This window comes from Hypanus sabinus, chromosome 13 (assembly GCF_030144855.1).
Source record: "Hypanus sabinus isolate sHypSab1 chromosome 13, sHypSab1.hap1, whole genome shotgun sequence".
Lineage (NCBI taxonomy): Eukaryota > Metazoa > Chordata > Chondrichthyes > Myliobatiformes > Dasyatidae > Hypanus > Hypanus sabinus.
Window position 1 is genome coordinate 63,997,718 of NC_082718.1, and position 11,747 is coordinate 64,009,464.

Here is an 11,747-nt window from a genome sequence, read left to right on the forward strand (position 1 = left end):
CTTCGCCGTCACCTCGGCCCCGACCAATCAGCGCCCGGGCCGGGAGGAGACAGCCCCGCCCCTTTACCCAGCAGCTCGTGCTCCGAGCGGCGGCGCGTGCTTGTGTCGGCACCGAGCGACGGGAGACGGAGGGCCTTGGCTGCCATGGTGAGTCCGCTCCACCCGGGCTGGTGGAGGATGGAGGATGGAGGGTGGAGGGTGGGGGGGAAGGAAGGTGCGGCCGCAGTAGACCCTGGCGCCTCCGATTGCGGCCTAGTGCCCAGGTTCCGGCGCCGCTCCGCCTCCTTCCCACACCAGTGAGGGATTCCCGCCCTTAGTCCGTGGCCCAGCATTGACTGACGCTTTCTCCTCCGCAGAGTTTGCCGTTGAATCCAAAACCTTTCCTCAATGGGCTGACCGGCAAGCCGGTGATGGTGAAACTGAAGTGGGGCATGGAGTACAAGGGATACCTGGTGTCAGTCGATGGCTACATGAACATGCAGGTAAGGAATAGGCTGGCTCGGACCTGGCCCCTGGGGATAAAGCCGATGTCTGTTTCAGTCGCGCTCATTGGTATGTGTCGTCTGGTCATCTGTAGTAATGTAAATTTAATCTAGTTTGCCATCTGCTTAAAAAAAAACTCATGCTTGGTTTATATTCCACCTGCCGTGGATAGGCCCAACTTTGAGGCTAGTCTGTGTCCCATTGTATCCTTAGATTTTCATTATCATAACTCCACCAACATCTGCAGGCTTGCTGAAGAGGCCACACATTTGTCTCTAGGTTTTTACAAACAATAAAGGTACCTGCACTGCTATGTACTCAGTACACTGATTGCTACAGAGTTCCAGTCAGAAAACCAGTACTCTTTTTTCTCCTATCACCAATTCACCAATAAGCTTTAATTTTCTGGTCCACCTTCCAGGGACCTGATTCAAAACCCACCATGGCAGAAGTGGAATTTAAATTTGGTTAATTATCTGGAATTAAAACAGTCATTAGAAATGATCACCACAAAGTTACTAACTTGTTATTAGAACCCATCTGTTTAACATCCTTGGATTTTAGACTTGGAAAACATGCAGTTGAAGGGTAGTTGTTGGCCATGCCATTGATGCCCAAATCTCAGAAACATTAATAATTTTCACATGCAGTTATGAAGTGTTGTGCTCAGTGAACCTCTGTGTCTGGACTCAGTTACACTTTTGTAAATTGGATAGCATAGTGGCCATTTGTGTAGATTTGAAATGTGAATAGAATTGTACAGCACAGTAATGGGTTCTTTGGCCCAACATGTCAATGATGCCCATCTTCATGAATACCATATGCCTGTACTTAATCTATATCCTACGTCTTGTATATTTAACTGCCTAAACATGGTGGTTGTATCTGACTACATTACAATCTCAGACAGTGAGTTTCAGATATCGAGCACTTTGTTTTTTTAAAGAACTTTACTGTCAGAGATCCTTAACTCTTCCCTGTCTGTCCTCTTGTTTTGATAGCCTTATTCTGGGTCAACTGACTCTTGCCATGTTTTTTATTCTTCTGTAGGATGTGGCTGTCAGTGTCAGGGCCACAATTTACCAGCCACCCATTTATGCCCATGAAGGCAATAAACTACCTTCTTGAACAGTTGAGGTGTGTTTTAGTGAATGTCAATTGGATCAAGGGTTCCAGATTTAGCCCCAAGAACAAAAATTATTTTCCTAAGTTTATTGATTGACCTGGGGGGTCTTTACAATAGTGATATTTTCACACACAAGTAGTTTTTGTTCTTCAAGCTTGTAGATAAATGGTGCTGTTGAAGCTGTGCTTGGCTGTCATGGGGTACTTTTCAGAAGGTACTCTGTGGCTGTGGCACACTAGTGTCAAGTGAATGTTGAGGGTGGAGACATTTTGTCCTGTGTGAGCCTGATTGCTGGAGCAATTCCCATTCAGGCTGTGAGTGAATACTAAGTCAGAAGACCCAACCTCTCACCTGCTTTTTGTTGCCTACAGTATTTATTTTGCTGGTGCAATAGTTACCCAAGAATGTAAGTGGGGAGTGAAATCTTACAATATAATGCTGATGAAGACATGGCGAGATGACTTGGGGTAGGGGAGGGGTGCACATGGTGTTCTTGGTTCTTGTCATTCAATGACTAATTGCAGCCTACGTGTAGGCTTGGTATGCTTAATTTGCTGAGAAGATACAAACTTGAGTATTTTCAACCATCAATGAACATTCTGAAATCGGGTATCATGGAAGATACTAAATAATTGGTCTAAGGACAACAACCTGACAGTGATGTCCTAGTGAATGAGTTCCTTCAAAAATAATGGGAGCAGGTAATTTAATTCCTCTACCTGTTTCACCACCACTCAGTGAGGAGGTCATGATTGTTCTTTCACATTAGTGCTATTTACCCCAGTGGTCAGGTTGCTTGGGTAGAAAATTCCAAAGATACAGGTTTCTTCTCATTTCTTCTGACCCTTAATGTTGAAACTGACTATTGATGCAAGATACTCCAGCTTCGAGAAACCTCATCCCGATAATTGCTTTATCAAGCCATTATGAATTTTGTTTCAGTGATATCATCTGGCATTTTTCTAAACTCTAGAGCAGGGGTTTCCGACCTGGGGTCCACAGACCCATCGGTTAATGGTAGGGGTCCATTGCATGAAAAAGATTGGGAACCCTTGCTCTGGAGACTGTAGATCTAGTCTGCTAGTGGAACAAGCTTCCTGATCTCAGGATACATTCTGGAAACATTTGGAGTCCTCAAGTTCTTCCTCTGGTAGGGAAACCTGTGCACAACATTCCAGATGCCCTCTCATCAGTGCATTTTATGATTACAGTGAGGCATTATTTCTGTTGTATTCAAATTCTTTTGCAATAAAAGCTAATATACCATTTGCCTTTCTAATTACTTTGTACTTGAAGGTTAACTTTTGTGTGCAATTTTTAAAAGTAACTCCTTTCAATGGTCTACCAATTAGTTGCAAAGTGAAATGTTATCTCGAGCCTATACAAGGCAATGTGGCAACAGTGTAGACAGTTCTGAGTGAATGAGGATCAGTGAGATTCACAATCTACTGCAATATAGGTAAAAAGAAATAAAAGGACAGCTGTAGCATCTTCTAAATGTTCATTGAGAGGTTTGATGAAGAGCATGTATAGGTAGGAGAGTAAACTTGGTGAGAGAATGGCTCATTCACACTGCTGATGTAGTTTGGAAGAAATCTGGTGGCGGTATCACATTGAAGGTGTTGAAAGTTTCAGAAGATGGTTCATTGATTTTAAGGACAACGGCAAAATAAACTATTAAAGCAGGAAAAGTGGGAGAGCAGAAATGTTGCCATTGGAAAGTTCATAATTGAGTCACATTTTTTCCTGTGTTTTGTTATAACGACACTAGTCATCTGAGTGGCTCTACAGGCCACTGCATTACTGAGGGTCTGGTTACATTGGCTCATCATTTTTTCCCCCTTTTCTTCAGTTGGCAAATACAGAAGAATATATTGATGGTGCTCTAGCAGGTCATCTAGGAGAAGTCCTTATAAGGTAAGAATTAAATATAATTTGGAATTGAAAATTCATGGGAATATTGTAACTAAACCTGCTCAAATTCATACATGAATGTTGTTAGTTCTGTTATATGAATTAAAGCATGCAGATTAAATTGAGACAGACAGTAGGTGCTGGAATCTGGAACAAAAAGAAACTGGAAGAATTGTGGGTGGAGTGGCCTCTTGGATATTGCCTGTTCTTCTGGCAGTTTTTGAGTTGAATGTTTGTAGTGATGGCAATTCCAAGTAGTAATTTGTAAACATTTCTCAGACATTAAATTTGACCTTTAAACCTTTGAAGTGTTAAATTTTCAATTCATACTTATCTAATTGGTGATACTGCTAATTGATGCCATTCTAGACAAGATTCATTGTAGGAATTTGCTCATCAGATGAAAGAAATCCAGAACAAGGGATTAAAATTAGGAATATACAAATGAAGATAAACCATTATTGTAGTGTTCTCGCTCGGCGTGTAAGATAACGCTGAACTAAACACCGAGGTAAACCGTAGTCAATGAAAACAGGATCGCAGTAAGATTAACCGTTTACTGTTCACTCTTCCTCATTAACGTATGGTGAAAACTGTTGATAAAACAATACAAGATTTGTACAGCATTTGTTTCCTTCTTGATATCACATGTACATCGTAAATACTTACAAAAGTAAAACTACAACAACTACGTTACATTGAAGTGCAGCATACAGTCAGAATCTACCTACGCCATTGACTGCTTTAAATACACTTCAACACAAACTATCCGCAACTCTTTAACGAAAACATAAACCTTATCGACCATCGTTACTTTTAACAGAATCGGCATTAACATTTTAATTCAACATATCAATTATCTCATGAACTTACGGCGTTGCTCCACTATGTTTCTAATGCGTAGAAGACAACTTTTCTTGCGCTGATATTGCACATACGTGCCCCCCACCTTCCCGTTTCTCCAAACCGGTATTTTCCCACAGGACGCAGCGAAACTGGATGTGACGTCATCGCATGCCGCGATATATATTTACTTTAAACAATCCTAACTTTAACTAAAATGCTAACAAACGAATTACTAAGCAAAAATATTATAAACTAAATGACTGCCATAAAGGCAACACAATTATTTTAAATAATTGGTTTGTACCTCAATCTTTTCTGTCTAGTGCTTAGTTCCCTTTGATTCCCTGATCTTAGTCTTTAAATTTGTTGCAGATCTGCACAATTGATTTTTTGAGAATTGCTGATAAGATTATGCTTTCTGTTCTTGACATTTTCCACCAGCAGGGGAGTTTCCTTCTGCTTCCATCACATCCCTAACATACCCCTCTCCACCGCTATAATTTATCAAACTGATTTTACGTGGCCTGTCATTGTAATTTTAACTTAAACTTGTTCAATTCCAATGAAAGCACTTTGCCCTGTCCTGTGACCAGTTTATCCCTCTAGAGTTGTTTACATTCATAGTACATGAAACATTGATTTGAATCTGATTAATTTTGCCAAGTTTTTCTATATACACTTGGATACCTAACTCTCATTATTCTACAGTTTCTAGTGTTTTTTTCCCCTCAAAGTATTGTGAGTTGTTCTCCAATCCTAGATTAGCCAATCTTTATCTGCCATGGTTTGTTCCATTCATCAGTGAAGAATGGACCAAGGTTATGCAAACACTTCCAACTGTTTCCACATCAGAAAATGTGAATGTAAAATTCTTTCAATTAAGTCACTGGTGTGTTGAAAAACTGAGGTCTCAGTACAGCTCTGAAACATTAAAGTCGTGCCTAAAGTAAAAGAACAAGCACTTGACTGGTATTTGCTCCCCTTCCTCTTATTATCTGATCTTCCTATTAGTCTTTTAGTTCTGGAAGTTAATATAAGCAACAACTATAAACTTTATTGGACCCTATCCACTTCAGTAAGACCTCCTGGACACTATTTGATTCATCATCCAATATCTGCCATTATTTCCTGGGGTAGGGAGTCTTTGACGGTAGATGGTATGGGTTTAAGATGGGAGGGGAAAGATTTAAGGGTGACCTCGGCATTATTGGAGTATTGTGAGCAGTTTTCAAAAGTTCAAAGTAAATTTATTATGAAAGTACATACAAGTTCATTTTATTGTGGGCATTCACAGTGATTACAAAGAAACCCAACAGAATCAATGAAAAGCACAAATAACCAATATGCAAAAGACAACAAACTCTACAAGTACAAAAAGGAATACATAAATATTGAGAACATGAGATGAAGAGTCCTTGAAAGTGAGTCCATAGATTGTGGGAACAGTTCAGTTTTGGGGAAGTGAAGTTATCCTCTGGTTCAAGAGCCAGTGGTTGAGCCTGGTGGTGTGGGTCCTGAGGCTGCTGTACCACCTTCTTAATTGCAGCAGGGAGAAGAGAGTGTGGCCTGGATGGTGGGGCTCTTGCTGATGGATGCCAACTTCCTGTGACAGTGTGCTTTGTAGATGTGCTCAATGATCGGCATTGGAGAGAGTCCAGAGGAGGTTCGTGTGAATGATCTTGGGAATGAAGGAGTTAATGTATGAGGAGCATTGTATCTCTGTGCCTGTATTCACTTAAGTTTAGAAGAATGAGGGGGGAATCTCATTGAAACTTACTGAATGTTGAAAGGCCTGGATAGAGTGGATATGGGGAGGATGTTTCCTATAGTGGGGGAGTCTCGAATCAGAGCACACAGCCTCAGAAGGGGAGGACGTCTCTTTATAACAGGTGAGGTGCAATTTCTTTAGCCAAAGGGTGATCAATCTGGAATTCATTGTCACAGGCAGTTGTGGAGACCAAGTCATTGGATATATTTAAAGCGGGGGTGATAGGTTCTTGATTAGTAAGGACATTAAAGATTATGGGGAGATGACAGGAGAATGGGGTTGAGAGGGATAATAAATCAGCCACTTTGTACTGGTGGAGCAGCCTCTGGGTCGAATGGTCTAATGCTGCTTCTGTGCTTTATGGTAGAAACCAATGGTAGGAAAAGATTAGGAGGATATGGGCCAAATGCAGGTAAATGTGTCGAACTTCTAGATGGGCATCTTGGTCAGCATGGGTTGAAGGGCATGTTTAGATTCCGTATGACTAAGAATGAGATCTCCTGAATACCGAACAATTTCTGCAAATTTTGTGGAATTGACAAGCTTGGCCTTCTGATTTAAAAATGGAGGACAATGGAGCCACAGTAGAGACATTTCACATTTTACTATTGTTTACTTGTATTTAATGTGAATAATGGCATGGCTCTGCTAAGTGCACTGGCCTTTTAGGATACTAAACATCTGCTTCCTTTTTAATAGGTGTAACAATGTATTATACATCAGAGGAGTTGAAGAGGAAGAAGAAGATGGAGAAATGAGAGAATGATTTAGCTTATTTTTTTTAGATAATGGTGTGTACAAGTTTTGAATACTTCTATATTGGTATAAAAGATTCCACTTCCAGTACCCCCAAGTCACCTTATCAAGCAAAATGTCCTCAATTTTATCAAGCAAAATTTCCTCAATTATACAAGACGACAAGCTAATTTAATTGTAGATGCATGTGTTTTGTTTGGATGTATGTTAAAATGTGAATTCTGTTGGGTGCTTGACCAATAAACATTCTCAGTGTTTGTAATTGTGTTGCAATTGCAGATGCTCTACAGGGGCAAGACCTTTCTTTGCACTTGGCTGATGCCTTTGCTTGAAGTTATATTGTACCTTCTAAAATGTCATTCTTTTCTGAATGGAGATGTACTAAAATCAGTGTTCTGTTGGTAATTAGAGGGAAATATTTCACTAAGTTTTCTGATCAAAGCAAGTGATTTTTGTTTGTTGGTTCAGTGCAATTGTTCTGGTGTGCAGCAAAGCTGTGTATGTGCTGTGAGGAATATTGTGCCCTTGTCCAAGAAGAGGTTGACAATTATAAACTTTAGGCCAAAAGTTTAAATATTTAGAAGCTTGGCTACAAAAGAATGTGAATTTAGCTTTGGGGCCAAAAATTTTTATTGAAATCTCTGTATTACCACCTGGGCTCTAAATAAATTGGATTAATGTAAATAAGATCAGAGAACAGAATACTTGGCTCAGATATTGGTAGGGAGAAATCGGTTTCAATTCACGCTGAGGGATGATGGAATTGTTCTTCGGGGACAGGATTCACTTAATTCAGACTCAAGAAAGTGCCCTAGCAAATCAGAAAAAAAGCAACTAGGGCTGTAGAGGAAGTGGTAATCTACAGGGCAGGTAGGGGTGGGTTCTGAGGAGAAATTTTGATAGGAAAGGTTAGATTACCAGAATAGGATAGCAAAATAGCTAACGGTTATCTGTAAAAGCAGATAATGCTGAAGGCTGATCAGGCTGCAGTTGTGAAGAGAATTAGAGCTGATGTTTTAGGTCATTAACAACCCCCCGCCTTCAAAATAATGAGTCAGAATAGGGAAAAGTAGTAAAAAAAAAAGCTTGGTGCATGTTCTTTAGGAGGTTAATCAAAGGCACAAGTGGGTTTGATGGCTATGCAACACACGTCAAAGTGACCAAGGCAAAAACACTACAAAAGTGGTGTAGTGACCTTGATCTAAGTTGTGTCTTGTCTCATTCTTGCCTTTACCCTGTATTTTTAACATCAAGTAGTCAGCATAATGTCAAGAAATTGAAAGAGGCAGAAAACAGATAGAATCTGTATCTGGACCCTAAATATTAAAGATAATTTGAGACATGGTGCAGATCAAGAGGTGGCATGGTAGTGTAGCAGTTAGTATTGTTTTGTTTGTTACTGAGGGTTAGTGCAGAAAGACTGACACCAGCTTTGCAGGCTATTCAACTGAACTTTATTGATAACGCTGCTTGTGAACATTGGCATAGGAATAACCTATTAACTGCCACTACATATCCCTCTTGAGGGAAAAAATAAAAACTATATGTACTACTTGTCCATAGAACTGCATTGAAATTGGTCACAAATTGAGCGATTCAGTTCACCTGCATAAGGAGCATGTAACTTATGCTCCTTACATAAACATTAAAAAATTCCCAACATGATATTAAAAACGGTCTCAATTTATGAAATGTTTTCAACATTAGCTCTTTGTTTTTTAAAAAGGAGCAATATAGTGAAGGTCAGGGCAGACTACCTGAACACTGACAGAGGATTATTCTGCATCTTAAAGTCACTCCATTAGGCTATAGAGTATATTTCTGTGGTGCGACATAAACAACCATATCTGGTTTTGATTCCTGGAAGTGTTTTAGCAGATGGGGATTCTTGAATATGTGTGTCCATCTCAGGTAAGTGGTCCTCATCATAACAATCAGACCACTCTAATTTCTTTCTCTACCTTTCATGGACTTTAGAAATGCATGTGCACATGCCTGTTCTGCCTGATTTCACCTCATGATGTTCTGATCACAAACAATTGTGGTACATGTTGCCAGACTTGTTCCTTTGAATTGGTCTGAAACCCAAACAGCTTCACCACTGAGCAGTGACAAAAATATTGCTCTGTATCTGAGGTTGTGCATATGCTTCGTTTTCTCACATTGTATCTCAAAATTTTTCACTTTGTCTTCTGGTAAGAGGTTGGAGAAGAGAAGGAAGAACAGTCTGGCTTGTTCTCAGTCTTCAGCCCATTGACAGCTCTGAACTGTAGCAAAGGATGTGGAGCGATAAGCTAACAGTACTTTGTAGGGGTCTTTTCCTTTCAGTAGGAGGGCTTTGCTCTTTCCACTTCTCCTTTTGCCTGTGGACTACTTGTCTGGTGTTTGAACTTGTAATCCCTGGCAAGGCTTTGAATTCTGAGCAGGGCTGTTGTCTTGGAGCTCAATGACGAGGAAATAGAGCTTTCAGGTGCTGTATCACAGCCACTGAAGATGTAGAGGGCAGATGTTAGGTTGAAAGGAAAGGTTAAAAGTTTGAGAGAGCCATGGTTTTCAAGGGATATTGAAAACTTGGTTTGGAAAAAGAGATCTACAATAAATATAGGCAGCATGGAGTAAATGAGGTGCTCGAGGAATATAAAGATGTAAGAAGAATCTTAAAGAAATTAGAAAAGCTAAAAGAAGATACGAGGTTGCTTTGGCAAGCAAGGTGAAAATAAGGGTTTCACCAGTTATGTTAATAGCAAAAGGATAGTGAGAGATAAAATTGGTCCCTTAGAGAATCAGAGTAGACAGCTATGTGTGGAGTTGAAAGAGATGGGGGAGATTATGAACAATTTCTTCGGTATTCACTAAGGAGAAGGATATTGAATTGTGTAAGGTAAGGGAAACAAGTAGAGAAGTTACTGAAACTATGACGAATAAAGAGGAGGAAGTACTAGCACGTTTAAGGAATATAAAAGTGAAAAAATCTCTGGGTCCTGACAGGATATTCCCTCGGACCTTGAGGGAGGTTAGTGTAGAAATAGCAGGGGCACTGACAGAAATATTTCGAATGTCATTAGAAATGGGGATGGTGCCAGAGGATTGGTGTCTTGCTCATGTGGTTCCATTGTTTAAAAAGGGTTCTAAGAGTAAACCTAGCAATTATAGCCCTGTCAGTTTGATATCAGTGGTGGGTAAATTAATGGAAAGTACTCTTAGAGATAGTATATATAATTATCTGGATAGACAGGGTCTGATTTGGAACAGTCAACGTGGATTTGTGCGTGGAAGGTCATGTTTGACAAATCTTACTGAATTTTTTGAAGAGGTTACAAAGAAAGTTGACGAGGGTAAAGCAGTGGATGTTGTCTATATGGACTTCAGTAAGGCCTTTGACAAGGTTCCACACAGAAGGTTAGTTAGGAAGGTTCAATTGTTGGGTATTAATATTGAAGTAGTAAAATGGATTCAACAGTGGCTGGATGGGAGATGCCAGAGAGTAGTGGTAGATAACTTTGTCAGGTTGGAGGCTGGTGACTAGTGGTGTGCCTCAGGGATCTGTACTGGGTCCAATGTTGTTTGTCATATACTTAATGATCTGGATGATGGGGTGGTAAATTGGATTAGTAAGTAATTGGTAATTAGTAATTGGATTAGATGATACTAAGGTAGGTGGTGTTGTGGATAATAAATTTGGTTTTCAAAGTTTGCAGAGAGATTTAAGCCAGACGAGTGGGCTGAACGATGGCAGATGGAGTCTAATGCTGATAAGTGTAAGGTGCTACATTTTGGTAATGTTACATACCCCGTAACTGGGTTAAAAGACCAGCAGAAATGGAATGATATGTTGGAGTCTGGTGGTACTATAACTACAGGTGTTTTATTAGTAAATTAAGGAATACAGTATCAAAAATGGAATATATACATATAAAACAGGTTAGCAATGATAAATACAGAATTGTAGGAATAAGAATCAAAAACCAAGCTCTATCAAAGTCTAGGGGTAAATGAATTGTCATAAGAGAATATAGAGTTCAGTTCGTGCTGAGGTAGTTGTGTTGCAATGTTGGGGGGGGGGGGAAGAGAGAGCAAACGAGAGATGAGCAGCTGCAGCAGGCAAACCTTCTGTCATCTTTTTGTTCTGTTGTACTATTGGGGTCACCGGTTATGACCCATTCCAGGCTAGACCGTTCTTCAGTGATGGACTCGTCACCCAGGCAAGGGCGGACACACACACAAGTCCCCACCAGTCTGCCTTCATCCACCGTACTCCGGACCAATTCTCCTGAACTGATCCTCCAGGCCCCCACCTTTCTGTGGGTGCACAACACTCTTTTAGTGTCCACTGGTGAGTCTGAGGGTGTCTCCCCAGACCTGTCTTTCATCCCCAGTGATGGGATATCAGCTATCCATCAATTCAACATGTCCATCAAACTGGCCACTCCCTGCTGTCTCAGCAAGAATGTTAACGAGCAAAGAAGTGTACTTGTAGCAGAAGATTGTTTACATTTCCATCAGTGAAGAAGCCATAGTACTAAATCATTGGACTGTCTCTCTCCCTCTCCCTCTCCCTCTTCCCCTCCCCCTCCCCCTTCCTCTCCCCCTCCCCCTCCCCCCACTCCGGACCCCCATTTCCATCTGGTTTGTTCAGCACACTTAACAGTAGGAATCATCCAAATAGGACATACATGGTAAAGGTAGGGCATTGAAGAATGCAGTAAAACAGAGTGATCTAGGAATAATGGTCCATAGTTCCTTGAAGGTGGAATCTCATATGGATAGGGTGGTGAAGAAAGCTTTTGGTGTGTTGGCCTTTATAAATCAGAGGATTGAGTATTGGAGTTGGGATGTAATTTTAAAATTGTACAA

General features: G+C 40.5%; 1 protein-coding gene across 1 annotated transcript; it reads left to right on the forward strand.

The window, feature by feature from the left end:
* On the forward strand, positions 1-7,155 carry snrpf (small nuclear ribonucleoprotein polypeptide F). Its single transcript, XM_059987807.1, has 4 exons — positions 1-147; positions 357-482; positions 3,462-3,526; positions 6,837-7,155. The coding sequence occupies exons 1-4, from the start codon at positions 145-147 to the stop codon at positions 6,901-6,903; spliced, it is 261 nt and encodes an 86-aa protein (XP_059843790.1). The 5' UTR covers positions 1-144; the 3' UTR covers positions 6,904-7,155.
* Positions 7,156-11,747: the final 4,592 nt, after the last annotated feature.

Coding starts and splice junctions, on each gene's coding strand:
- snrpf (XM_059987807.1), top strand. Junction 483..3,461: donor ATGGCTACATGAACATGCAG/GTAAGGAATAGG, acceptor CCTTTTCTTCAG/TTGGCAAATACAGAAGAATA. Junction 3,527..6,836: donor CTAGGAGAAGTCCTTATAAG/GTAAGAATTAAA, acceptor CCTTTTTAATAG/GTGTAACAATGTATTATACA.